This window comes from Petromyzon marinus, chromosome 31, assembly GCF_048934315.1.
Source record: "Petromyzon marinus isolate PM22_M1 ecotype Great Lakes invasive population chromosome 31, UKy_Petmar_22M1.pri1.0, whole genome shotgun sequence".
Taxonomy (NCBI): Eukaryota; Metazoa; Chordata; class Hyperoartia; order Petromyzontiformes; family Petromyzontidae; genus Petromyzon; species Petromyzon marinus.
In genome coordinates this window covers 2071756-2098339 of record NC_133697.1, presented here as the reverse complement: position 1 = coordinate 2098339, position 26584 = coordinate 2071756, and the positions used below count along the sequence as shown (strand labels likewise).

Here is a 26584-nt window from a genome sequence, read left to right as displayed (position 1 = left end):
CACCACACCAGTCTGTTATGTAACGACCACCGCGACAGCAAGCCCACCCACGCTTCCGCAATAACCACACCAGTCTGTTATGTAACGACCACCGCGACAGCAAGCGCACCCACGCTTCCACAAAAACCACACCAGTCCGTTATGTAACCGCCGACGATTTATTCCACCGCGTCGGCGAGCCCTTATTTAACCGAGTCAGTCGGGATCAGCGGGGCAGGACCGATCTATCTCTCGATAGTCGGCACTACACTCTACCTGTCCTCCCCTTTACCCTCTCCTGTTTTGCTCTTAAGCTAAGTCCCAACTCCCTCTCTCTCTCTTACTCACGGTTCGTCGTCACTGCCGTCTGGTCCTCGCGGCGCGTCGATACGTCCCACGGACGTTCGCGCGGCTGGACTCGGGAGTTGACGGACCTGGGGTCGACTCGAGTAGCCAGAGAACCTTTTTCCTTCGCCCTGACCCGCTTTATTCTTTCTACATCAAAGGGGCTACCTGGTGCCGACTCGCGGGCCAATCAGCTCGCTGGGATCACCCGCCAATCGGTAGGCCCATCTGTATCCCAGCATCCCCCGGGCCGTTGCTTTCAGTGACGTCCGCATCTAAATTTACCTGCTCAGCGACCCTCCAGCCAGAGGGCGACCCTGCTTTCCCGCCGCTCGTGGCTCTGCCCTCCTACCTGCGTGCTGACCCGTGTGTGTTGTGTGTGCTGTCTACCCGCGGTGGCTCGGCAGCCCCGTCGTGACCATGTAATTACAACCAAAGTCACGGCGCCGCGGTGGGTGTTAGCGTCGGGGGAGACCGTCCAATTCCCTGGCTGCAGGAAACCGTGAAGATTATCCCTTTACGAGGGCTTCTGGGTGAAAACCTGTCGGCCAGGGTGTCTCCCCACGCGCGCTAATGGTGGGGGGGAGTGCGTGCGTGTGTGTTCCGGTGGGGGGGGGGGTGGGGAGGTGGTGGGGTGGAGCAATGTCGGCCTCGCCGCTCGGAGCGGCGAGATCGCAGGTGGGCCACCCGCCGATCGGCTCCGTGGCGGCGGCATCACATAGCCCCCCGAGGTGCCAGTCCCCGTCCCGGGTTGACTGGAGCACCTCGCCTGGGCCGTGCCCACGAGGTAGCGCTGCGGGGTCCGGGGGATCCGCCCGGATCTCGTGGCTGGCCTCGGGGGAGGTGGCTCCGTCCTCGGGGTTTCCTGCAGCGGTCTCCTTCTCCACTCCAGTGGCTCCTCCGATCCCTCGGCACCTGGGGGCTGGGGGACAAACTCCGCGGCAGCGGGGTTTAAGGGGCGGCGTCCCCGCCGTCCTCTGGCGGGGCCGGGACGCCTCGGCGCTGGGGGCACGGCGGGGCCCATGTAGTGCGCGAGGCCCCCGAGCACGGGTGGCGCAGGGGCACCGGGATTTCGCGGTACTCGGGCAGAGAGGTTCTCCCCCGCCGGGGCTGCCCTCCATGGTTTTAAGCGGCGGACGTTAACCACCGTTTCTCGGCCCCTCTCTCCACCCTGGATTAGTACCGTCCAGGGAGAGATCTGCCGTACCACGGTCCAGGGTCCCCGCCAGTAGGTGGTCAGCTTCCCCACCTGTCCGGCCCCGACGCGAGGGGTGTGTAGCCACACCTTGGTACCTGTCAAGAAAAGGGGGGGGCTCCACGCGGGGTCGGGTGCTCTGTTCCTGTCGCCGATGCGCGGCCTCCCCTTGCGGGTAGGCCCGGTCCCGGACCCCTCGTAGGGTCTCCATCAGATGTTCCACGGGGCGACTTCCTTCCTCCGTTTGGGGTGGAGGAATGCCGAACAGCAAGTCTGCGGGTAGACGAGACTCACGACCAAACATCATTAGGAACGGGGTTTGGCCCGTCGATGTGTGCACCGTGGTGGCGTAGGCGAACAGGGCGTAGGGGAGGTGTTCGTCCCAATCCCGTTGGTTTGAGGCCGCCATACGCTTGAGCTTTCCGGCCAGAGTCTGATTCATACGTTCAACCATACCGTTCGCCTGGGGGTGGTACGCCGTGGTTCGGTCTTTCTGGATCCCGAACTCCCGGCACAGCGCCTGAAACAACTCGGCCTCGAACTCGCTACCCTGGTCGGTAAGGACTCGCTCCGGGATCCCGTGCTTAAGTACATAGTGCTCCACGAACGCCCGGGCTACTACCAGGGCCGTTTTATCGGGGATGGCCACCGCCACGGGGTAGCGGGTGAAGTATTCCACCGCTACGAGGATATAGCGGTTGCCCCGGTGGGATCGTGGGAATGGCCCCTGGAGATCGATGCCGACCAGCTGGTTAGTCCGACTGACGCGGAACGGCCTTAGGGGTACTTGGTATCGTGCCGGTTTCGGCCCGCACTGCTGACAAGCGCGGCAGCCCTGTACCCAGGCGGCCACATCTTGCGTCAATTTGGGCCAGAGATACTGGCGACGCAGAGTCTCCCGAGTGCGCCGTTCCCCGTCATGGCCCCCGAGCGGGTGGTCGTGTACCAGCCGTAGCAGCTGGGGTCGCACCTGGGCGGGAACACAGATGCACCCCGGCTGGCCGGCCTCGGTTAACTCCCGTACCACCCCGTTCTGCACACACAACCGGGCATACAAACCGCTCCAGGGCCCTGGTAGGGTGCTTTTCCCCTCCCGCAGGGCCGCTTCCACCGCCGCCAGATCCGGATCCCGCTGCTGGGTCTGCCTCAGCTGCTCGTCGCTCAGGCCCGGGAAGGCGCAGCCGACGTCCTCCTGGATCCGTCCGATCGGGGCGGGGTGGTCCACGGGGTCCCGAGTCGTGGGCCCTGCGCTCGCCGGGCGGCCGACTGGGTCCGCGCCTCCACCTGTGGGGGTCTCTGTGGCGCATACCGCACTCTCTCTCGCCGGGGGGGGGTTAGGTTCAGCGGGTTCCCGGGGGTCCGTTGCCTGTCGGCAACGTCCCCCCGTGAAGCACGGGCAGGCCTCCTCCGCCCTCGTCTCGGCACACACCGCGGGTCGCCGTGATAATGCGTCCGCGTTTGCATGCGTCCGCCCCGCCCGGTATTCGATCTGCAGGTTGTACTCCTGCAGCTGCGCCAGCCATCGGGCCATCTGCCCCCGCGGTTCCTTGAAGGTGAGGAGGAACTGCAGAGCATAATGGTCCGTGCGCACTCGACATTTCCTGCCGTATAAATACGGCCGAAACTGTTTACACGCGAAGATCACAGCGTACAATTCCTGACGGGTCACACAGTAGTTCAGCTCGGCCCCGCTCAGGGTCCGGCTGGCGTACGCAATCACCCGTTCCACCCCTTCCTGCACCTGCGACAACACCGCACCCAGCCCGCTGCTGCAGGCGTCGGTGTCCAAAATAAAGTCGGTGGTAAAATCGGGGAAAGCCAGTGTGGGGGTGTGTGTGAGGTGGTCTTTGAGGGTGGTGAAGGCCGTCTGGCAGGCCTCCGTCCACTGATAGGGGTTCTTGGGGGAAGTGAGTTGGGTGAGGGGGCGTGCAATCTCGCTGAATCCCTTTACAAATCGACGGTAATAGGTGGCGAGCCCCAAGAATGACCTTATCTCCGACAGGTTTCTTGGCTGTGGCCAATCCACTACGGCGCGTACCTTGTCCGGATCGGTGCGCACCCCCGCCTCGCTGACGCGATGTCCGAGGTACCCCACCTCGCGCTGGGCGATGTAACACTTACGCGGCTTGAGCTTGAGATGAGCCGCTCGCAGTCGCTGGAACACCTCCCGTAACCTGGACCAGTGCTCAGACAGAGATCTACTGAACACGATCACATCATCCAGGTAAATCAGGCATTGCTCCCACTGCAAGCCCCGCATCACCAACTCCATCAGCCGCTGGAACGTCGCGGGCGCGTTGGTGAGCCCGAACGGGAGTACTCGAAACTCGAATAGCCCCATCGGGGTGGTGAATGCGGTTTTTGGCCGATCCTCCTCCGTCATCTCCACCTGCCAGTACCCGGACGCGAGATCGAGGGTGGAAAAATACCGCGCTCCGGCGAGGCTGTCAAAGGTGTCGTCGATGCGCGGTATGGGGAAGGCGTCGCCGAGGGTGACTGCGTTTAGTTTGCGGTAATCGACGCAAAACCGGGTTGACCCGTCCTTTTTTGTTACTAGCACCACCGGGGCAGACCAGGGGCTTGCCGAGGGCTGAATTATGTTATCGCGGAGCATGTCCCTGACCGCCTCTTTGATCTGGGCGCGTTCGGGTGCGCCCACGCGGTACGCGGGGAGTTTTATGGGTCGGGCGGCCCCGGTGTCGATTTGGTGCTTAACGAGATCTGTGCGACCCACGTCTGAATCGTGTTCGCTGAACACGTCGGCGTACTCCCGCAGTAACCCGCGTAGCTGATCGGCCTCTCCCTTGGGTAAATCTGCCCAAGGTACGTGTACCGCGTCAAGAAGGGGGACGACCTCGGCGTGGGGAGTCGGGCCGACTCGCCAGGCCAGGTCTTGTTGGTCCTCGGGGCGACCGGGGTCCTCCGCCCAGAGTGCGAATACCGAGTCGCTGGAGTGGCGCGCGTGTAGGGGGTGCACGGTGGCTACTGTGGTGCGCCGTCGTAGTATTGCTGGGGTGCCGTGGGGGTTAAACACACGCATGAACAATCGGCCCCCATCGGCGTTTACCAACGTGGCTGACCCCACAACCCCGTATCGTTTTGCCAACTCCGGGTGAGGAGTTAGCATTACCTCCCCCGATGGTCGGTGCGCGGGGTCGGTGGAGGGTGTCGCCACAGGTACCAGCATCTCGGCGAGCGGCCCGATGGTGGCGGCCGTCGTCAGGGTAGCGGCCACAGGTGTGAAGCGGGGGCGATTCGGCTCCCGTCCCAGGAATGGAATCCGTTCCCCGCTGCCTTCCACGGTGGCGCACCGCTGTCGGGGCTGCACGTTGAGCCCCAGCTTTTCCAGGAGGTCGGTACCTGCGATACACTCGTGGCACAGCACACTCGAGACGTAGAACTCCTGAGTGCACACCTGGTTTCCGAGACGGACCTCGAGGGAGATCCTTCCCAGCAACCCCATCCCGGCTCCGCTCGCCGTGTGCAGCGCGCAATCCGGGGCCGGCAGGCGGCTCACGTCAACCCCGAGCACGCTGCAGTGCGCGGCGCTCACGAGTGAGGCCACGGCCCCCGTGTCCAGTAGGATCCGGGTGCGCTGCCCGTTCACCTGTCCTTCCACCAGTGACGTGGCCCCCGTGATTCCTGCCACCAGCTCCCGTAGCCAGTCGCCCGTCCTCACCGCGTCCTTGGGTGTTGTGGCCGTGACCTGTGTGGGTGTCACTTGCTTACCATTATTATTATCGTCGTTTTGTTTCGGGACCTCGGTGATTGCACCCCTAGGTGGTCCACTCTCTAGGGGGCGTTGGCGTTTAACCCTTCGGTATATCTAGCGCGGGCGATCTGTGGGCAGTCTCTCATGAGATGCCCCTGACGGCCGCACATATAACACGCCCGGGGGGGGTGGCGGCTCCATAGTGGGCACCCTGCCCGCTCACTCTCCCCCCCGTGCGCCGCTGCCCAGACTCTGCTTCTAGTCGGGCTACCCTCCCAGCTAGCCCTCCCAACTCGGTCTGAATCGTCTCTACCGTAGTCTGCAGCGTAGTCACATGTGCCCGTACTTGGGTTACGTTGTTGTCCACTTGGGTTACTTTGTTGTCGATCCCCCCGATGCCCGCCTGTATCCCCGCTACCCATCCCGGGGTGGTCTCGCGGGATACCGGAGGCCCCCTTTCCCGACCCCCTACCATCCTGGTGAGCTCCTGTTCCTCCTCTTCCTCCTCGGTGGACAGACTTGCGATGGTGCGCTCCCGTCCCAGTCCTCGGAGCTGTGCGCGTTCGCTAGAAATTCTTTCACATTTGCGCGCGCGCTCGACAAGGGCATCAAAGGAGAGGCGCGTACAGTTCACGTCTGGCTGCCACCACGCTGTGCGCATTAAGTATCGCTGGATTTTCTCTGTGGCCAGCTCCTCAATCGCTTCCGTGGTGTGCCTCGGGCGTGCGATCTTTGTTAGCTCACGCACATCCTCGGCATAATCGCGCAGGTCCTCGCCGGGTTGGCGACGGCGTGCCTCTAAGGCCGCTTTTGCCTCCTCCTCATCGCGCGTACCGAAGCGCAGATCAAGTCGGCGCATCAGCTCCTCTAGCTGTGTCTGCGCGCTTGCGGGTAGGGCTTCCACAAAATCGGCTGCCCGCCCATCCAGATTCATATTAAGTTGACGTAGCGTCTGCGCGTCCGTCCACCCATTAATTTCCTTAGCCCCTAGGACGTTGCGGGCAAATGCTCTCCACGAAGGTGTACCCCGGCCAGTGAATATATGCCTTATTTTCGCGTGGGGTAACGCGGGGGTTCGTACCGCTTCTGACACCATATTGTTAGGGTCGCCGGCCCCCGGGATCTCCCCTGCCTGCGACCCTGTCCGCGAAGTACCGACGCTCCCAGACTCTCCACTAGTGTGGGAGCTGCCGCCGCCGCACTCCTCCCCTGGCGGGGAAAGGTCGTCGCGCTCCTGTTCCCCCCCCTGTGCCGTCCCCCCCCGAGTCCGGGTCTCCTGCCGGTGGGGCATCCCACTCGACCCCCCTGGGACCCGCTAGCGCTTCGCCGGCACCCAAACGCGACGCTCCCCGCCCGCGCAGTCCCACGCACCAATCACACGCGGGTAACAGGGGGTCAAAGGTCGGAGGGTAAGCGACGTCGTTCGTGCTCACTCCGACGCTTGGGGGGATTGGTTTAAACGGGTTTAAAGGGCTATGCGATGGGCATGCGTGCGAGACGGGTATCCGCTCGCAACGCAGGAGTCCGCAGCCGACGGTTCGTAGCGCACACAATCCACGCGGCGCCGCTCCACACACGCGGCGACCACCGAGAACAGCAAGCGAACCCACGCTTCCACTCTCTTTCCACACCCTCGCAAAAACCACCACACCAGTCTGTTATGTAACGACCACCGCGACAGCAAGCGCACCCACGCTTCCGCAATAACCACACCAGTCTGTTATGTAACGACCACCGCGACAGCAAGCGCACCCACGCTTCCACAAAAACCACACCAGTCCGTTATGTAACCGCCGACGATTTATTCCACCGCGTCGGCGAGCCCTTATTTAACCGAGTCAGTCGGGATCAGCGGGGCAGGACCGATCTATCTCTCGATAGTCGGCACTACACTCTACCTGTCCTCCCCTTTACCCTCTCCTGTTTTGCTCTTAAGCTAAGTCCCAACTCCCTCTCTCTAGAAGCAGAGTCTGGGCAGCGGCGCACGGGGGGGAGAGGGAGCGGGCAGGGTGCCCACTATGGAGCCGCCACCCCCCCCCGGGCGTGTTATATGTGCGGCCGTCAGGGGCATCTCATGAGAGACTGCCCACAGATCGCCCGCGCTAGATATACCGAAGGGTTAAAACGCCAACGCCCCCTAGAGAGTGGACCACCTAGGGGTGCAATCACCGAGGTCCCGAAACAAAACGACGACGGCGCACCACAGTAGCCACCGTGCACCCCCTACACGCGCGCCACTCCAGCGACTCGGTATTCGCACTCTGGGCGGAGGACCCCGGTCGCCCCGAGGACCAACAAGACCTGGCCTAGCGAGTCGGCCCGACTCCCCACGCCGAGGTCGTCCCCCTTCTTGACGCGGTACACGTACCTTGGGCAGATTTACCCAAGGGAGAGGCCGATCAGCTACGCGGGTTACTGCGGGAGTACGCCGACGTGTTCAGCGAACACGATTCAGACGTGGGTCGCACAGATCTCGTTAAGCACCAAATCGACACCGGGGCCGCCCGACCCATAAAACTCCCCGCGTACCGCGTGGGCGCACCCGAACGCGCCCAGATCAAAGAGGCGGTCAGGGACATGCTCCGCGATAACATAATTCAGCCCTCGGCGAGCCCCTGGTCTGCCCCGGTGGTGCTAGTAACAAAAAAGGACGGGTCAACCCGGTTTTGCGTCGATTACCGCAAACTAAACGCAGTCATCCTCGGCGACGCCTTCCCCATACCGCGCATCGACGACACCTTTGACAGCCTCGCCGGAGCGCGGTATTTTTCCACCCTCGATCTCGCGTCCGGGTACTGGCAGGTGGAGATGACGGAGGAGGATCGGCCAAAAACCACATTCACCACCCCGATGGGGCTATTCGAGTTTCGAGTACTCCCGTTCGGGCTCACCAACGCGCCCGCGACGTTCCAGCGGCTGATGGAGTTGGTGATGCGGGGCTTGCAGTGGGAGCAATGCCTGATTTACCTGGATGATGTGATCGTGTTCAGTAGATCTCTGTCTGAGCACTGGTCCAGGTTACGGGAGGTGTTCCAGCGACTGCGAGCGGCTCATCTCAAGCTCAAGCCGCGTAAGTGTTACATCGCACAGCGCGAGGTGGGGTACCTCGGACATCGCGTCAGCGAGGCGGGGGTGCGCACCGATCCGGACAAGGTACGCGCCGTAGTGGATTGGCCACAGCCAAGAAACCTGTCGGAGATAAGGTCATTCTTGGGGCTCGCCACCTATTACCGTCGATTTGTAAAGGGATTCAGCGAGATTGCACGCCCCCTCACCCAACTCACTTCCCCCAAGAACCCCTATCAGTGGACGGAGGCCTGCCAGACGGCCTTCACCACCCTCAAAGACCACCTCACACACACCCCCACACTGGCTTTCCCCGATTTTACCACCGACTTTATTTTGGACACCGACGCCCGCAGCAGCGGGCTGGGTGCGGTGTTGTCGCAGGTGCAGGAAGGGGTGGAACGGGTGATTGCGTACGCCAGCCGGACCCTGAGCGGGGCCGAGCTGAACTACTGTGTGACCCGTCAGGAATTGTACGCTGTGATCTTCGCGTGTAAACAGTTTCGGCCGTATTTATACGGCAGGAAATGTCGAGTGCGCACGGACCATTATGCTCTGCAGTTCCTCCTCACCTTCAAGGAACCGCGGGGGCAGATGGCCCGATGGCTGGCACAGCTGCAGGAGTACAACCTGCAGATCGAATACCGGGCGGGGCGGACGCATGCAAACGCGGACGCATTATCACGGCGACCCGCGGTGTGTGCCGAGACGAGGGCGGAGGAGGCCTGCCCGTGCTTCACGGGGGGACGTTGCCAACAGGCAACGGACCCCCGGGAACCCGCTGAAACTAACCCCCCCCCCGGCGAGAGAGAGTGCGGTATGCGCCACAGAGACCCCCACAGGTGGAGGCGCGGACCCAGTCGGCCGCCCGGCGAGCGCAGGGCCCACGACTCGGGACCCCGTGGACCACCCCGCCCCGATCGGACGGATCCAGGAGGACGTCGGCTGCCCCTTCCCGGGCCTGAGCGACGAGCAGCTGAGGCAGACCCAGCAGCGGGATCCGGATCTGGCGGCGGTGGAACGTGCCCTGCGGGAGGGGAAAAGCACCCTACCAGGGCCCTGGAGCGGTTTGTATGCCCGGTTGTGTGTGCAGAACGGGGTGGTACGGGAGTTAACCGAGGCCGGCCAGCCGGGGTGCATCTGTGTTCCCGCCCAGGTGCGACCCCAGCTGCTACGGCTGGTACACGACCACCCGCTCGGGGGCCATGACGGGGAACGGCGCACTCGGGAGACTCTGCGTCGCCAGTATCTCTGGCCCAAATTGACGCAAGATGTGGCCGCCTGGGTACAGGGCTGCCGCGCTTGTCAGCAGTGCGGGCCGAAACCGGCACGATACCAAGTACCCCTAAGGCCGTTCCGCGTCAGTCGGACTAACCAGCTGGTCGGCATCGATCTCCAGGGGCCATTCCCACGATCCCACCGGGGCAACCGCTATATCCTCGTAGCGGTGGAATATTTCACCCGCTACCCCGTGGCGGTGGCCATCCCCGATAAAACGGCCCTGGTAGTAGCCCGGGCGTTCGTGGAGCACTATGTACTTAAGCACGGGATCCCGGAGCGAGTCCTTACCGACCAGGGTAGCGAGTTCGAGGCCGAGTTGTTTCAGGCGCTGTGCCGGGAGTTCGGGATCCAGAAAGACCGAACCACGGCGTACCACCCCCAGGCGAACGGTATGGTTGAACGTATGAATCAGACTCTGGCCGGAAAGCTCAAGCGTATGGCGGCCGCAAACCAACGGGATTGGGACGAACACCTCCCCTACGCCCTGTTCGCCTACGCCACCACGGTGCACACATCGACGGGACAAACCCCGTTCCTAATGATGTTTGGTCGTGAGTCTCGTCTACCCGCAGACTTGCTGTTCGGCATTCCTCCACCCCAAACGGAGGAAGGGAGTCGCCCCGTGGAACATCTGATGGAGACCCTACGAGGGGTCCGGGACCGGGCCTACCCGCAAGGGTAGGCCGCGCATCGGCGACAGGAACAGAGCACCCGACCCCGCGTGGAGCCCCCCCTTTTCTTGACAGGTACCAAGGTGTGGCTACACACCCCTCGCGTCGGGGCCGGACAGGTGGGGAAGCTGACCACCTACTGGCGGGGACCCTGGACCGTGGTACGGCAGATCTCTCCCTGGACGGTACTAATCCAGGGTGGAGAGAGGGGCCGAGAAACGGTGGTTAACGTCCGCCGCTTAAAACCATGGAGGGCAGCCCCGGCGGGGGAGAACCTCGCTGCCCGAGTACCGCGAAATCCCGGTGCCCCTGCGCCACCCGTGCTCGGGGACCTCGCGCACTACATGGGCCCCGCCGTGCCCCCAGCCCCGAGGCGTCCCTGCCCCGCCAGTGGACGGCGGGGACGCCGCCCCTTAAACCCCGCTGCCGCGGAGTTTGTCCCCCAGCCCCCAGGTGCCGAGGGATCGGAGGAGCCACTGGAGTGGAGAAGGAGACCGCTGCAGGAAACGCCGAGGACGGAGCCACCTCCCCCGAGGCCAGCCACGAGATCCGGGCGGATCCCCCGGACCCCGCAGCGCTACCTCGTGGGCGCGGCCCAGGCGAGGTGCTCCAGTCAACCCGGGACGGGGACTGGCAACTCGGGGGGCTATGTGATGCCGCCGCCACGGAGCCGATCGGCGGGTGGCCCACCTGCGATCTCGCCGCTCCGAGCGGCGAGGCCGACATTGCTCCACCCCACCACCTCCCCACCCCCCCCCCCCACCGGAACACACACGCACGCACTCCCCCCCACCATTAGAGCACGTGGGGAGACACCCTGGCCGACAGGTTTTCACCCAGAAGCCCTCGTAAAGGGATAATCTTCACGGTTTCCTGCAGCCAGGGAATTGGACGGTCTCCCCCGACGCTAACACCCACCGCGGCGCCGTGACTTTGGTTGTAATTACATGGTCACAACGGGGCTGCCGAGCCACCGCGGGTAGACAGCACACACAACACACACGGGTCAGCAGGCAGGTAGGAGGGCAGAGCCACGAGCGGCGGGAAAGCAGGGTCGCCCCTCTGGCTGGAGGGTCGCTGAGCAGGTAAATTTAGATGCGGACGTCGCTGAAAGCAACGGCCCGGGGGATGCTGGGATACAGATGGGCCTACCGATTGGCGGGTGATCCCAGCGAGCTGATTGGCCCGCGAGTCGGCACCAGGTAGCCCCTTTTATGTAGAAAGAATAAAGCGGGTCAGGGCGAAGGGAAAAGGTGCTCTGGCTACTCGAGTCGACCCCAGGTCCGTCAACTCCCGAGTCCAGCCGCGCGAACGTCCGTGGGACGTATCGACGCGCCGCGAGGACCAGACGGCAGTGACGACGAACCGTGAGTAAGAGAGAGAGAGAGGGAGTTGGGACTTAGCTTAAGAGCAAAACAGGAGAGGGTAAAGGGGAGGACAGGTAGAGTGTGTTAGGGTCGCCGGCCCCCGGTACCTCCCCTGCCTGCGACCCTGTCCGCGAAGTCCCGACGCTCCCAGACTCTCCACTAGTGTGGGAGCTGCCGCCGCCGCACTCCTCCCCGGGCGGGGAAAGGTCGTCGCGCTCCTGTTCCCCCCCCTGTGCCGTCCCCCCCCGAGTCCGGGTCTCCTGCCGGTGGGGCATCACCCTCGACCTCCCTGGGACCCGCTAGCGCTTCGCCGGCACCCAAAGGCGACGCTCCCCGCCCGCGCAGTCCCACGCACCAATCACACGCGTGTAACCGGGGGGTTAAAGGTCGGAGGGTAAGCGACGTCGTTCGTGCTCACTCCGACGATTGGGGGGATTGGATTAAACGGGTTTAAAGGGCTATGCGATGGGCATGCGTGCGAGATGGGTATCCGCTCGCAACGTGGGAGTCCCCAGCCGACGGTTAGTAGCGCACACACTCCACGCGGCGCCGCTCCACACACGCGGCGACCGCCGCAAACAGCAAGCTCACCCACGCTTCCACTCTCTTTCCACACCCGCGCAAAAACCACACCAGTCTGTTATGTAACGACCACCGCGACAGTAAGCGCACCCACGCTTCCGCAAAAACCACACCAGTCCGTTATGTAACCGCCGACGATTTATTCCACCGTGCCGGCGAGCCCTTATTTAACCGAGTCAGTCGGGATCAGCGGGGCAGGACCAATCTATTTCTCGATAGTCGGCACTACACTCTACCTGTCCTCCCCTTTACCCTCTCCTGTTTTGCTCTTAAGCGAAGTCCCAACTCCCTCTCTCTTTCTCTTACTCACGGTTCGTCGTCACTGCCGTCTGGTCCTCGCGGCGCGTCGATACGTCCCACGGACGTTCGCGCGGCTGGACTCGGGAGTTGACGGACCTGGGGTCGACTCGAGTAGCCAGAGAGCCTTTTTCCTTCGCCCTGACCCGCTTTATTCTTTCTACATCAAAGGGGCTACCTGGTGCCGACTCGCGGGCCAATCAGCTCGCTGGGATCACCCGCCAATCGGTAGGCCCATCTGTATCCCAGCATCCCCCGGGCCGTTGCTTTCAGCGACGTCCGCATCTAAATTTACCTGCTCAGCGACCCTCCAGCCAGAGGGCGACCCTGCTTTCCCGCCGCTCGTGGCTCTGCCCTCCTACCTGCCTGCTGACCCGTGTGTGTTGTGTGTGCTGTCTACCCGCGGTGGCTCGGCAGCCCCGTCGTGACCATGTAATTACAACCAAAGTCACGGCGCCGCGGTGGGTGTTAGCGTCGGGGGAGACCGTCCAATTCCCTGGCTGCAGGAAACCGTGAAGATTATCCCTTTACGAGGGCTTCTGGGTGAAAACCTGTCGGCCAGGGTGTCTCCCCACGCGCTCTAATGGTGGGGGGGAGTGCGTGCGTGTGTGTTCCGGTGGGGGGGGGGGGGGTGGGGAGGTGGTGGGGTGGAGCAATGTCGGCCTCGCCGCTCGGAGCGGCGAGATCGCAGGTGGGCCACCCGCCGATCGGCTCCGTGGCGGCGGCATCACATCTTTAACGGATTTTCTTTTCTCAAGCAAAAACCTTTCCGAAAACAACTTTACAGTGCTCTGCATCAATCTAAATAAAGTGAAGAAACTGCACTTTATTGTAAACAATAATACGCAAAAATGCCGGAAAGAGGTGATCACAAAAAATATATATATATCTATTCTCTTGGCATTGAGATGATCATCAGTTATACTGCACGAGTCATCCATGCTAGGCGCTTACTTTTATATATACGTGCAAAATGTTAGTTCGTGCCCGAAAATACATTTAAACTAGGTTGTATTTCACTTCTTGTAAAAATTAAAAATCACGATCACTGAAGTATAAATTCGCCCCATGAGAAATTGTCGCCTATTCCGATATCGCGTTCACACTATGCTTTTCCGTGACAACCAGGAATTAAATATATTGCAGTGCAAGGTTATGGCGCCACATATCCAATGTTATATCTGTATCGGCTGCAGATGAGATCAATGGTGAATATGATGTGGCATATATAGTTATTGCTTTTTTTCACGTGGGTACAGGTAAAAATGCGCTGGATCTCTCCATTTCACTCAATGAACGATGTCCGCGTGAACCGAGAGCGGGGCCCCTGCTGCATTCGGCAGCAGCAGACGGCGCCTCGCGTCACCGCGAGTCCCGAGCGCCCGGCTGCGACTCCAGCCCGGTCTACGCTGACGAGAAATCGGCGCTCAACGTCAAAACCCTGGACAAGTGCTCTATGTTTGAAGTTTCGTTTTGCGCTCCTGCTAACAATGGCACAAGCAGGTTCGGAGATGTGGGTGGCTCTGAAAAGAGCCTTTGTAATTAATGGTTGAGTCGAGGCTTCACTTGGAGCTCGTGTACTTGGTGACGGCCTTGGTGCCCTCCGACACGGCGTGCTTGGCCAGCTCGCCGGGGAGCAGCAGTCGCACTGCGGTCTGGATCTCCCGAGAGGTGATGGTGGAGCGCTTGTTGTAGTGCGCCAAGCGGGACGCCTCGGAAGCGATGCGCTCGAAGATGTCGTTGACGAACGAGTTCATGATGCTCATGGCCTTGGACGAGATGCCGGTATCGGGGTGCACCTGCTTCATCACCTTATAGATGTAAATTGCGTAGCTCTCCTTCCTGCGGTGGCGTCGCTTCTTGCCATCCTTGCGCGTAGCCTTGGTCACGGCCTTCTTGGAGCCCTTCTTGGGGGCAGGAACCTTCGCCGGCCCAGCGCTCTTTGATGCGGGAGGATCGGGCATGTCGCCGCGTACAGCTGTAGCACGTCAGAAAGGACGAGAACGAGTGTGCCTGTCGTACGCGCGTTGATCTCTTTTATAGGAGGCGAGATGCAAATCAGAGGATCGTAGTGCGCGGCGCTGCGGAGTGGCTCTTTTAGTACCATCCCTCTCCATCAGCCTCCAATGAGAAACGCGGACGCGATGTTCACTTTAATATCGTGAATTTTTTTACTGCAAAAAAGACTTGTGAATATAACACAATGTAATGTACAAACATGTATATTAGTGAATTGCAGCCATGGCATTGCTTTTGTTTTAAAAAGGATGACAAGAAAACCCAATGCAGTATAGTGTTTTTGTTTTTTAGCGTGGCTTTTTTGCTTCTTTTTTGTTTCTCAACTCGTCTAATACAGCACGGGCGTTTTATGAACGCAATTTGGAAAAATACATGCGCTCGGTGTGGAAAAATAACTTCGCTGTTGTGCTGTATTTTACGGGTGGAGATTAGCATTCTGGCGCGCTACGTCAATTAGGACGAGTGTGCTGTAAGATTGTGGCGCCAAATGTAATATCGTAATATAGGAATCGGCTGCAGCTGAAAATAATTCACGCAAAAATACCAGAAATGTGTACTGTATTAACGCGTTCAAGAATTGCGCCTTGTTAAATGTGACGTGTCTTGAATATTGTGATTTTTCATTCATTTGGAAGCAGATGAAGATTCGCTAACTCAACAAGCAAACGATCTCTGCGTGAACCTCAGTTCTCAGTTTCATTCATTTGGTAAAGCCCTGTGAGCCATTCGGCTCTTGAATCGAGTGCAACCGCAACACGCAAAAAAACATGAAGAAAACATCGTAACCGAGCAGAGCGGCAGCAGACGGCACCTCGAGCCACCGCGCGTCCACGAGAAGAGCCCGGTTCACGCTCACGAGGAATTGGCGAGCAACAACCCATTAATAAAGTGTTTCTTTCGTGAACGGTTTGGTAACACTGGCGTGCAAGCAGTTTAGAAGAGGTGGGTGGCTCTGAAAAGAGCCTTTGGTTTGGTTTAGTGCGTGAGATAGACACTCAGCCTCCGAAGCCGTAGAGAGTGCGGCCCTGGCGCTTGAGGGCGTAGACCACGTCCATGGCGGTGACGGTCTTGCGCTTGGCGTGCTCCGTGTAGGTGACGGCGTCGCGGATGACGTTCTCAAGGAAGACCTTCAGGACGCCGCGGGTCTCTTCGTAGATGAGGCCCGAGATGCGCTTCACACCGCCGCGGCGAGCGAGGCGGCGGATGGCGGGCTTGGTGATTCCCTGGATGTTGTCGCGCAGCACCTTACGATGGCGTTTTGCGCCTCCCTTACCGAGCCCCTTACCGCCTTTCCCGCGTCCAGACATTCCGACTAACTCTGCTTATCCTGCTGACAAAGCTCGCGAGAGATGGCGCGCCCAGCCTGCAGCAGCCGCCTTTATACCCGGAGCGTGGTGACGTCACCGTCCACCTCTGCCCTCTGCGATGGCTCCGCCTTAAACCTCTGACCTTTAACTCTGTGACGAAGTAAACCCTCTACCGTCGTCAATAACACTTCCTTGAAATGTATGAGACGTTTCGGGCAATGACCCTTCGAAGCACTGTAATGATTTCGGCACACCCGCAGCGAACGCGAGAGGGACGCGATCTGTTGCAAGATTGCACGTGGAGTGATTAATCGATCTAAGGTCTTGTTTTCAACTAGAACAAGATCTAACTAATCGGCTTCCAACACAATGGTTGAGTGAACGTCACCAACTAGTCCCAAAGTAAGAAAGGCATTTAATAGGGTTTTTTTCCCCTTTTTTTGCAACAAAGCTGAAACCTTATTACAATGATTCGTGTATGCACAATACCTGCAGTCAAAATGCAATCAAAAAACATACTATGATAATATATATAAACATTTTAGTACTGGCAAAGAAGGTCTAATGATGAAGATAAGACATTGCAAAAACAATGCGATAATTACGAATGGAAATTATTTTTAATTGAGAAGTGTAGATGGTGGACCGCAATTTTTACAAAACAAAAAAATAGTGAAAAGGCGCAACGAACGAAAGGAAGCGAATTGAGTTAAGTTGTCTGGAATCAATACATTTTTAGACTAAATACCATATTTGGCACCAGTAACATGATGACGGAATGAAGAGGTTCAACACATAATCAAAATTGGAGGTTCGTCAAGAATGCATCGATTTTGAATCTGGATTTAGATTAGAATCGGCAGCGAGAATGCGGACGTCGCTGAGATTACTCTGCACTCAGTTCGAGTGAGGGAGCTGCCACCTGCCTCGCCTGTTTATGATCCCTGCTTTCGGGCTCGATTACTCCCATCACATCAATGCTTAAAACACATCAAGTGGGTAAAATGTCAAGATAATTTGGCGAATGTACGTAACTTATCCAATCTACACAAATCCTCACGATTTAACTGCACCGTCGAGCTCCTTGATCAGGGCCGAGACACGGCGAGCAACCATCGCCACGCCGTAAATGGGTTTGACTTACAGAATATGGCACGCATAAAGCTTCAATGTAATACACTGTCAGGTGTTAACGATTAACTAATTGACGCGCAGCAACATATGGTTCACTTTTTGAACTAAGTGGGTGGCTCTGAAAAGAGCCGTTGGGGTGGAGGGAATCGAGCATCGTCCGATCGGATTCACTTCTTTAGCGCGGACTTCTTGGGCTTGGCCACGGCCTTCTTGGGCTTGGCCACCTTGGGTTTGGTGGCCTTTGCCTTGACGGTCTTGGGCTTAGCGACCTTGGGCTTCGCAGCCTTGGGCTTGGCTGGGCTCTTTGCCGCCTTCTTGGGCTTAACAGCCGACTTCACCTTTTTGGGGCTCTTGGCAGCCGCGGACTTCTTTGCTTTCTTAGGAGACTTCTTGGGCGCGGCCTTCTTGGCTGCCGCGGGCTTCTTCACCTTCTTGGCTGCAGCGGGCTTTTTAGCCGCGGGCTTTGCCGTTGACGATTTGGGCATCGCCTTTGCGGCAGCCTTTTCCTTCTTGTTGAGTTTGAAAGAGCCAGACGCGCCGCTGCCCTTCACTTGCGCTACGGCATCTTTGGCCACAAGCTTCTTGATGGCTAACTTCACGCGGGCATTGTTCTTCTCCACGTCGTATCCTCCGGCAGCGAGCGACTTTTTGAGCGCGGGAAGAGACACGCCGTTCCTCTCCTTGCTGCTGGCGAGAGCCTTGAGGATGAGCTCGGACACGCTGGGGCCGACCTTCTTGGCCTTTGGAGCGGTGCGCTTCTTTTTGGGGCTTTTAAGCGCTGAAGCAGCCGCAGCTGGTGGTTGAGCAGGAGCAGTTTCCGCCATGTCAAAACGTCGTTCTTATCGACTGGCCTCTTTGAAATCAGCGCTCTCACAAATTCGTGACGAGCATCCTCCAGGCCCGAGGTTTATTATAGAAGCGGCGTAGAGTATGTGCGGACGTCGCTGAGATCACCCAGCACTCAGCTCCGGTGAATGAGCTGCCACCATACTCGCCGTGTCAATCACCCCTGCCTTTGGGCTCGATTCCCGTAACGTTCATACTTAAATGCATCTAGTTGATAAATTACCACGAATATAATTTATTTAATGTACGTAACTTATGCAATCTACGACAATGTTCACGATTTAAATTCTAATTCAAAACAAGTGAACAACCAACAGTTGGGAGAAATTGTTCGGTCAGGGCAAGATACGATGATTGTCTTCACTATTTAAAACGCACTCGAATTTTTTGCAAAACAAAATGCTTCAACAGACTACTCATATTTAAGTCCAGCTAAATATTTTCAATTTAAATGTTGGCTCGCGCGCACGCGATTCCTACTCTCGCGCTATGGTGAGGACTGCACGTCATGTCAACCATCCCCTGTCACCGAACTTTTAGATTTAACGTTTTAATCGTACTTTAAAATGAATAAATACATGGATTTTGAGATGGAACACAAACTGAAGCAAATTACTCAAAATTTACCGACATTAAACACGTAGTTTAACATATTACGTGGCAAGAGGTGAGTGGCTCATGATCGCTATGCACTGCAGAATGATTGCGCGCTTTGAACAAGGTCGAGGCACGGCGCGCAATCATCACCACTCACATTCAACTCAAGTGACTCTTCTTCTTTGGTTCTTTCGGTAAAGTCACGTAGAATGAGAATAAAATAATACATTGATAAAATAACACAATAATATTCTCACGACGTTTCGGCCACAACACAAGCGGCCTCCATCAGGTGAAGGGACGAGACTGTCTGGTAGGACAGCGCTGGAGTGAAAGAGCCACGTTCAGATCACGGCCTTTAAGCCTCAACTTTAGCACCACGGATAGCTACGGGCCCCGTTCAGACGGACGAGTTCGTCCATGGTCGGAACAGAGGAGGGGGAGAGAGACAGCTGCGAGGCGCTATTATACTCCATGTTGACAAACCATACCATTAACCGTGGTGTGAGTGCTAAAGTTGAGGCTTAAAGGCCGTGATCTGAACGTGGCTCTTTCACTCCAGCGCTGTCCTACCAGACAGTCTCGTCCCTTCACCTGATGAAGGCCGCTTGTGTTGTGGCCGAAACGTCGTGAGAATATTATTGTTATTTTATTTTATCAATTTATTATTTTATTCTCATTCTACGTGACTTCACCGAAAGAACCAAAGAAGATGAATCATTGCAGTCACGAAAGCTTTAAATCGAAATTCAAGTGACTCTGTAGGGGCTGCTGCCCCCCGACTCCTCTCCCCCTTCCTCCTCTTCCTCCCTCCTCGCTGCTGCCGCTCGTAGCTTCTACCTCGCTGCCTCCGCATCCCCCCTGTGAGACGAAACTCTTGCCTGGCTCTCGGCCACCTCGGGTCATTCACACACACACTCCCAGACTCCTTGCACGGGAGCGCCCGTGCGCGCTGCTGCCCACACTCGGGTACGCGCAGCCACCCGCCCCTATTGGCCACCTCGTGCACGCGCTAAAAATTGCCTCATGAATAATCCCGTGCGTACCCGTGCGAGTCTACCGTCGCTCACCACGTACACGCGCAGAAAATAGACCAGCTGCGGCGCGGGCGCTGGCGTGGGTAAGGAGCTACTACGCAGCCTCATTCGCCCCCCCCCACGCTCAATTTACTAGGTAATGTTCGCGCGTCAATCCCCGGCACACTACGGGCGATAATGCCTGCGCGTTAATTCCCGAGCGAACACGCGTGGGTGAGCGCAAACACGTGGGAAAATACGCACTCGCGCACAAACACAGGGCACAATGACGCAGGAACTTCGGTCGGGTGCGCGCACACTGGCCGACTCAATAGAGTTATTTGCGCGCAAATCTTCGTTTTACGACTAGCGGACTCACACCGCCATGCGCTCTTCCCACACTCGCAGACACCACACGACAAGGTTATTGAACACTAACAGTTTATTCTCGGCGAGTCCGAGGCTAATTATTACGTAGCCCGGAGTCAATATTAGTAGAATAACTAACCTGTTCCCGACGGTCTAAGACCCAATCTGTCCCGCCTATTTCGAATTAACCTCCCTAGGCTTTTACGCTTAAATCCCAACTCTCTCTTTCGTACTTGTGGTGCCACAGCAGCGAAGCCGCTCCGTCGGAGCCGTGCCTGCAACTGTGATGACGCAGCAGCGAAGCCGTCCTGCCGACGCCGTGGCCGCAACGCCGCCACCTCCGAGCGACGGGGCCGACACTGCTCTTCCCTCACCACCCCCCACACATGAACACACACCCCCACATAGAGCGCCGAGGGGAGGTCACGTGGCCGACAGGTTTTCACCTAGAAGACCTCTCATGGGACCAAGTTTCACGATTTCCTGCGACCAGGGAATTGGGCGACCTCCCCCGATGCAAACGTGCACCGCGGCGCCGTGACTTTGGTTGTAATTACATGGTCACGACGGGGCTGCTGAGCCACCGCGGGTAGAAAGCGCACACAACACACACGGGTCAGCAGGCAGGTAGCGGAGGGACGGAGTCACGAACGACGGGAAAAACAGGGCCGATCCTCTGATTGGGAGGACAGATGCGCTTGTTTAGAGGGTAAAGAGCGGACGTCTTGAGAGAGCACCGGTCGCGGGAGAGTGGTGGGAAATCCGAGGCACCTGATTGTACGGGAGGCCAGCGGATTAGCACCGATTTATCTTTGATGTAGAGGACTTTAAAAAAAAATAGGAGAGAGGGTAGGGATAAGAGTTAGTTCGTATTGTACTCAAGCCAGGCTCGGGCCCGTCGACTTCCCAGCCACTCGAACGTCCGTGTGACGAGTCGAAGTGCAGCGAGGATCCGACCCATCATTTCAAGGAGTACGCAAGCAATCTGTTGATGGAATTTATTGTGTAAGGGATCTGCGAGCCACCCTTACGCACATGCACCACGCAGACACGACATCTCCGCTCTCAGGAACACGCACCAATCACACGCGCGGGAATAATCTGGACGAGTCAAAAGTTAAAGGGCAAATGACGTCACCAGGTCCAGAGGCGTATCAGACGTGGATGTGTATTGGGAGCAAGGGCGGAGAGGTTAAAGGGGGCTGTGGGACGGGTGTTAGGGGTTGGTTTGGAACGAGTGTTGCTGTGCATTGGTGAATTCAAGCAGTGTTTCAACTATTCTACGAATCCTCTTCATTTGTTTGAAGGCGAGAAAAGTACCAAGGTGTTCATAACGATGCAAAAAAACCTCGAAATCCTAGGCTACTTATGTCACGTGTCAATCATTAATTATAACTCTATACTGTGGTAAATTATTCATTGTGAAGGAGTTGTAGAATTGTTAAAGCACTTATTTATTGCACCAACGCACAGCAACACACGTCCCAGTCCCTTTTAAGCCCTCCATCGCTCATTTCCGGAAAAAAAAAACTTCAGTCAATTGGTGCGTGTGTACTGTAAGGTGATGGCGTCAAATAGCCTATGCAATCTGACCGCTCAAAAAGAACGGTTTTTTTTCTGAAAAAGACAATACTTTCTTAAAATACTAACGCCCTCAATTTATTCTAAACCATGTTTCATGATTGATGCAACGTTGGAATGCTGCTCAAACACCGTTACTAAATTAGAGAAAAGGGGTATCTATGAGCAGAGCATTCGTTTAATTGCGAGTAATATGGGACGAGGGCCACGAGACGACGGTGTCCTCACTAATAACACAACCCCTGTGTACGACTGTCCGAGCTCTTTGCAAGCAAGTGGGTGGCTCTGAAAAGAGCCGTTATTGTGGTGGTAGAGGCGGCGGCACGTTCACTTCTTTGCCTGAGAGGTCTTCTTGGGCAGCAGCACGGCCTGGATGTTGGCAACACACCGCCCTGGGCGATGGTCACGCCGCCCATGAGCTTGTTCAGCTCCTCGTCGTTGCGCACCGCGAGCTGCAGGTGTCGGGGGATGATCCTCGTCTTCTTGTTGTCGCGGGCGGCATTGCCAGCCAGCTCGAGGATCTCGGCAGAGAGGTACTCGAGCACGGCTGCCAGGTAGACGGGTGCTCCAGCGCCGACCCGCTGGGCGTAATTGCCCTTGCGGAGCAGCCTGTGAATGCGGCCCACGGGGAACTGCAGACCGGCGCGGGAAGAGCGGGACTTTGCCTTTGCGCGAGATTTGCCACCGGTCTTGCCGCGTCCTGACATGGTGAGGAAACCGAAACTACTAATAGCACTGGAGACAATGCAAGCACGAGTTGTGATGATCATCCACCCTCCTTGAGCGACTTTTATAGCTGATAAGAGGATCGTAGAGCGCGTCGCTGCTGAATGGCTCCTCTCGTTCGGTCCCGCCCTCTCCTGAGAGACCAATGAAAAGCCTGGACGCGAGGATTCCATGCTGACTTTAATTATATATATCCATATATAGTTTTTATACGGGAACAACTTATGAATGAAACAATGCGATACACGTTCTTAATAGGTTCAAGTTTTAAGCATGATAGAGTTAACCGTAAACAAATTCAACGGCAAGCTGATTCCGCCACTATCAATGTATTATTTATTATAATCATCATTTGAGGGACCTCATTGGTTATAAGAAATCATTGTGATAGCCTTGAGCTCATGATTGATATCCCACGCGCCTATACGGTGTATTTATATATTAATTTAACCGCCTCTTCGGGCAATGCCTAGAAATATATATGTGCGTGAATAACTCAGTCTCTTAGTTTGCAAAATGCGAACGTATTTTCAGCTTGAGCTTTAAACAGCGTTTAATAGTTCATGTATTTCACCGAAATCAGCCGTTTACTGTACATTATGTAGACATGGTTCCACAACGCTTAAATACAACACGGACTTGTGAAATTGCAAAATATGAGCAGAGGGGTATAGAAAATGAACTTGGTCGCTTAAGCCTTGCGACTCGTGATAGCCGTGACTGGCAAACGAAGGTCGCCGTAACAGGCATGCGGACTTTAAAGGACACACAAGTTAGCTTTTTCATGCGAAAGTGGTGGCTCTGAAAAGAGCCTTTGTGTTGTGCTTTGAGGGCCGAGTTGGGCGATCAAGCGCGCTCGCCACGAATGCGGCGGGCGAGCTGAATGTCCTTGGGCATGATGGTGACGCGCTTGGCGTGGATGGCGCACAGGTTGGTGTCCTCGAAGAGCGCAACAAGGTACGCTTCGCTGGCCTCCTGCAGAGCCATGACAGCGGAGCTCTGGAAGCGCAGGTCGGTCTTGAAGTCCTGCGCGATCTCCCTGACGAGGCGCTGGAAGGGCAGTTTGCGGATGAGCAACTCAGTGGACTTCTGGTAACGGCGGATCTCGCGCAAAGCGACGGTGCCGGGCCTGTAGCGGTGAGGCTTCTTGACGCCGCCCGTGGCCGGAGCGCTCTTTCGGGCTGCCTTTGTGGCGAGCTGCTTGCGTGGAGCCTTGCCCCCCGTGGACTTACGAGCCGTCTGCTTGGTACGAGCCATGGCTTGGTGAGAGCAAAGATATTCTCACAGGCGGGGAGAAGGCGGCTTATGTAGCGCAGAGCGCGCGCTCACTGGTCAGCGGAGTCGTGACGTGAGAAGAGGCGCGTGCTGGTTGGTTGGCAGCGTGCACTGATCTCGAGTCGTGAACTCCTCTTCTTAATCAACAAAATGTGCATAGTTTGTATCATTTCAGAATGCCGCATCACAATGCAGTAGTACCTTTGAGCGCCGTTGATGTCTTTAACGGATTTTCTTTTCTCAAGCAAGAACCTTTCCGAAAACAACTTTACAGTGCTCTGCATCAATCTAAATAAAGTGAAGAAACTGCACTTTATTGTAAACAATAATACGCAAAAATGCCGGAAAGAGGTGATCACAGGGATATATATATCTATTCTCTTGGCATTGAGATGATCATCAGTTATACTGCACGAGTCATCCATGCTAGGCGCTTACTTTTATATATACGTGCAAAATGTTAGTTCGTGCCCGAAAATACATTTAAACTAGGTTGTATTTCACTTCTTGTAAAAATTAAAAATCACGATCACTGAAGTATAAATTCGCCCCATGAGAAATTGTCGCCTATTCCGATATCGCGTTCACACTATGCTTTTCCGTGACAACCAGGAATTAAATATATTGCAGTGCAAGGTTATGGCGCCACATATCCAATGTTATATCTGTATCGGCTGCAGATGAGATCAATGGTGAATATGATGTGGCATATATAGTTATTGCTTTTTTTCACGTGGGTACAGGTAAAAATGCGCTGGATCTCTCCATTTCACTCAATGAACGATGTCCGCGTGAACCGAGAGCGGGGCCCCTGCTGCATTCGGCAGCAGCAGACGGCGCCTCGCGTCACCGCGAGTCCCGAGCGCCCGGCTGCGACTCCAGCCCGGTCTACGCTGACGAGAAATCGGCGCTCAACGTCAAAACCCTGGACAAGTGCTCTATGTTTGAAGTTTCGTTTTGCGCTCCTGCTAACAATGGCACAAGCAGGTTCGGAGATGTGGGTGGCTCTGAAAAGAGCCTTTGTAATTAATGGTTGAGTCGAGGCTTCACTTGGAGCTCGTGTACTTGGTGACGGCCTTGGTGCCCTCCGACACGGCGTGCTTGGCCAGCTCGCCGGGGAGCAGCAGTCGCACTGCGGTCTGGATCTCCCGAGAGGTGATGGTGGAGCGCTTGTTGTAGTGCGCCAAGCGGGACGCCTCGGAAGCGATGCGCTCGAAGATGTCGTTGACGAACGAGTTCATGATGCTCATGGCCTTGGACGAGATGCCGGTATCGGGGTGCACCTGCTTCATCACCTTATAGATGTAAATTGCGTAGCTCTCCTTCCTGCGGTGGCGTCGCTTCTTGCCATCCTTGCGCGTAGCCTTGGTCACGGCCTTCTTGGAGCCCTTCTTGGGGGCAGGAACCTTCGCCGGCCCAGCGCTCTTTGATGCGGGAGGATCGGGCATGTCGCCGCGTACAGCTGTAGCACGTCAGAAAGGACGAGAACGAGTGTGCCTGTCGTACGCGCGTTGATCTCTTTTATAGGAGGCGAGATGCAAATCAGAGGATCGTAGTGCGCGGCGCTGCGGAGTGGCTCTTTTAGTACCATCCCTCTCCATCAGCCTCCAATGAGAAACGCGGACGCGATGTTCACTTTAATATCGTGAATTTTTTTACTGCAAAAAAGACTTGTGAATATAACACAATGTAATGTACAAACATGTATATTAGTGAATTGCAGCCATGGCATTGGTTTTGTTTTAAAAAGGATGACAAGAAAACCCAATGCAGTATAGTGTTTTTGTTTTTTAGCGTGGCTTTTTTGCTTCTTTTTTGTTTCTCAACTCGTCTAATACAGCACGGGCGTTTTATGAACGCAATTTGGAAAAATACATGCGCTCGGTGTGGAAAAATAACTTCGCTGTTGTGCTGTATTTTACGGGTGGAGATTAGCATTCTGGCGCGCTACGTCAATTAGGACGAGTGTGCTGTAAGATTGTGGCGCCAAATGTAATATCGTAATATAGGAATCGGCTGCAGCTGAAAATAATTCACGCAAAAATACCAGAAATGTGTACTGTATTAACGCGTTCAAGAATTGCGCCTTGTTAAATGTGACGTGTCTTGAATATTGTGATTTCTTTCATTCATTTGGAAGCAGATGAAGATTCGCTAACTCAACAAGCAAACGATCTCTGCGTGAACCTCAGTTCTCAGTTTCATTCATTTAGTAAAGCCCTGTGAGCCATTCGGCTCTTGAATCGAGTGCAACCGCAACACGCAAAAAAACATGAACAAGAAAACATCGTAACCGAGCAGAGCGGCAGCAGACGGCACCTCGAGCCACCGCGCGTCCACGAGAAGAACCCGGTTCACGCTCACGAGGAATTGGCGAGCAACAACCCATTAATAAAGTGTTTCTTTCGTGAACGGTTTGGTAACACTGGCGTGCAAGCAGTTTAGAAGAGGTGGGTGGCTCTGAAAAGAGCCTTTGGGTTGGTTTAGTGCGTGAGATAGACACTCAGCCTCCGAAGCCGTAGAGAGTGCGGCCCTGGCGCTTGAGGGCGTAGACCACGTCCATGGCGGTGACGGTCTTGCGCTTGGCGTGCTCCGTGTAGGTGACGGCGTCGCGAATGACGTTCTCAAGGAAGACCTTCAGGACGCCGCGGGTCTCTTCGTAGATGAGGCCCGAGATGCGCTTCACACCGCCGCGGCGAGCGAGGCGGCGGATGGCGGGCTTGGTGATTCCCTGGATGTTGTCGCGCAGCACCTTACGATGGCGTTTTGCGCCTCCCTTACCGAGCCCCTTACCGCCTTTCCCGCGTCCAGACATTCCGACTAACTCTGCTTATCCTGCTGACAAAGCTCGCGAGAGATGGCGCGCCCAGCCTGCAGCAGCCGCCTTTATACCCGGAGCGTGGTGACGTCACCGACCACCTCTGCCCTCTGCGATGGCTCCGCCTTAAACCTCTGACCTTTAACTCTGTGACGAAGTAAACCCTCTACCGTCGTCAATAACACTTCCTTGAAATGTATGAGACGTTTCGGGCAATGACCCTTCTTCGAAGCACTGTAATGATTTCGGCACACCCGCAGCGAACGCGAGAGGGACGCGATCTGTTGCAAGATTGCACGTGGAGTGATTAATCGATCTAAGGTCTTGTTTTAAACTAGAACAAGATCTAACTAATCGGCTTCCAACACAATGGTTGAGTGAACGTCACCAACTAGTCCCAA

General features: G+C 56.6%; 6 protein-coding genes and 1 pseudogene across 6 annotated transcripts; all 7 read right to left on the bottom strand.

The window, feature by feature from the left end:
* Positions 1-14030: 14030 nt before the first annotated feature.
* LOC142929521 (histone H2B type 3-B-like) lies at positions 14031-14565 on the bottom strand. Its single transcript, XM_076070943.1, has one exon. It carries the CDS (start codon positions 14457-14459, stop codon positions 14058-14060), a length of 402 nt encoding a protein of 133 aa, XP_075927058.1. The 5' UTR covers positions 14460-14565; the 3' UTR covers positions 14031-14057.
* Positions 14566-14642: 77 nt separating this feature from the next.
* On the bottom strand, positions 14643-16414 carry LOC142929522 (histone H4). Its single transcript, XM_076070944.1, has one exon. The coding sequence runs from the start codon at positions 15819-15821 to the stop codon at positions 15510-15512; it is 312 nt and encodes a 103-aa protein (XP_075927059.1). The 5' UTR covers positions 15822-16414; the 3' UTR covers positions 14643-15509.
* A 650-nt stretch (positions 16415-17064) lies between these two features.
* Positions 17065-17859, bottom strand: LOC142929520 (histone H1-like). Its single transcript, XM_076070942.1, has one exon. It carries the CDS (start codon positions 17777-17779, stop codon positions 17123-17125), a length of 657 nt encoding a protein of 218 aa, XP_075927057.1. The 5' UTR covers positions 17780-17859; the 3' UTR covers positions 17065-17122.
* Positions 17860-21691: 3832 nt separating this feature from the next.
* LOC142929595 (histone H2A-like) lies at positions 21692-22151 on the bottom strand (annotated as a pseudogene).
* Positions 22152-22885: 734 nt separating this feature from the next.
* LOC142929517 (histone H3) lies at positions 22886-23386 on the bottom strand. The gene has a single exon (XM_076070939.1). The coding sequence runs from the start codon at positions 23345-23347 to the stop codon at positions 22937-22939; it is 411 nt and encodes a 136-aa protein (XP_075927054.1). The 5' UTR covers positions 23348-23386; the 3' UTR covers positions 22886-22936.
* Positions 23387-24384: 998 nt separating this feature from the next.
* LOC142929518 (histone H2B type 3-B-like) lies at positions 24385-24919 on the bottom strand. The gene has a single exon (XM_076070940.1). The coding sequence runs from the start codon at positions 24811-24813 to the stop codon at positions 24412-24414; it is 402 nt and encodes a 133-aa protein (XP_075927055.1). The 5' UTR covers positions 24814-24919; the 3' UTR covers positions 24385-24411.
* A 77-nt stretch (positions 24920-24996) lies between these two features.
* On the bottom strand, positions 24997-26291 carry LOC142929519 (histone H4). Its single transcript, XM_076070941.1, has one exon. It carries the CDS (start codon positions 26178-26180, stop codon positions 25869-25871), a length of 312 nt encoding a protein of 103 aa, XP_075927056.1. The 5' UTR covers positions 26181-26291; the 3' UTR covers positions 24997-25868.
* Positions 26292-26584: the final 293 nt, after the last annotated feature.

Excerpts from the sequence above, each read along its gene's own strand:
- LOC142929521 (XM_076070943.1), bottom strand. The coding sequence starts at position 14,459 with ATGCCCGATCCTCCCGCATCAAAGAGCGCTGGGCCGGCGAAGGTTCCT.
- LOC142929517 (XM_076070939.1), bottom strand. The coding sequence starts at position 23,347 with ATGGCTCGTACCAAGCAGACGGCTCGTAAGTCCACGGGGGGCAAGGCT.
- LOC142929522 (XM_076070944.1), bottom strand. The coding sequence starts at position 15,821 with ATGTCTGGACGCGGGAAAGGCGGTAAGGGGCTCGGTAAGGGAGGCGCA.
- LOC142929518 (XM_076070940.1), bottom strand. The coding sequence starts at position 24,813 with ATGCCCGATCCTCCCGCATCAAAGAGCGCTGGGCCGGCGAAGGTTCCT.
- LOC142929519 (XM_076070941.1), bottom strand. The coding sequence starts at position 26,180 with ATGTCTGGACGCGGGAAAGGCGGTAAGGGGCTCGGTAAGGGAGGCGCA.
- LOC142929520 (XM_076070942.1), bottom strand. The coding sequence starts at position 17,779 with ATGGCGGAAACTGCTCCTGCTCAACCACCAGCTGCGGCTGCTTCAGCG.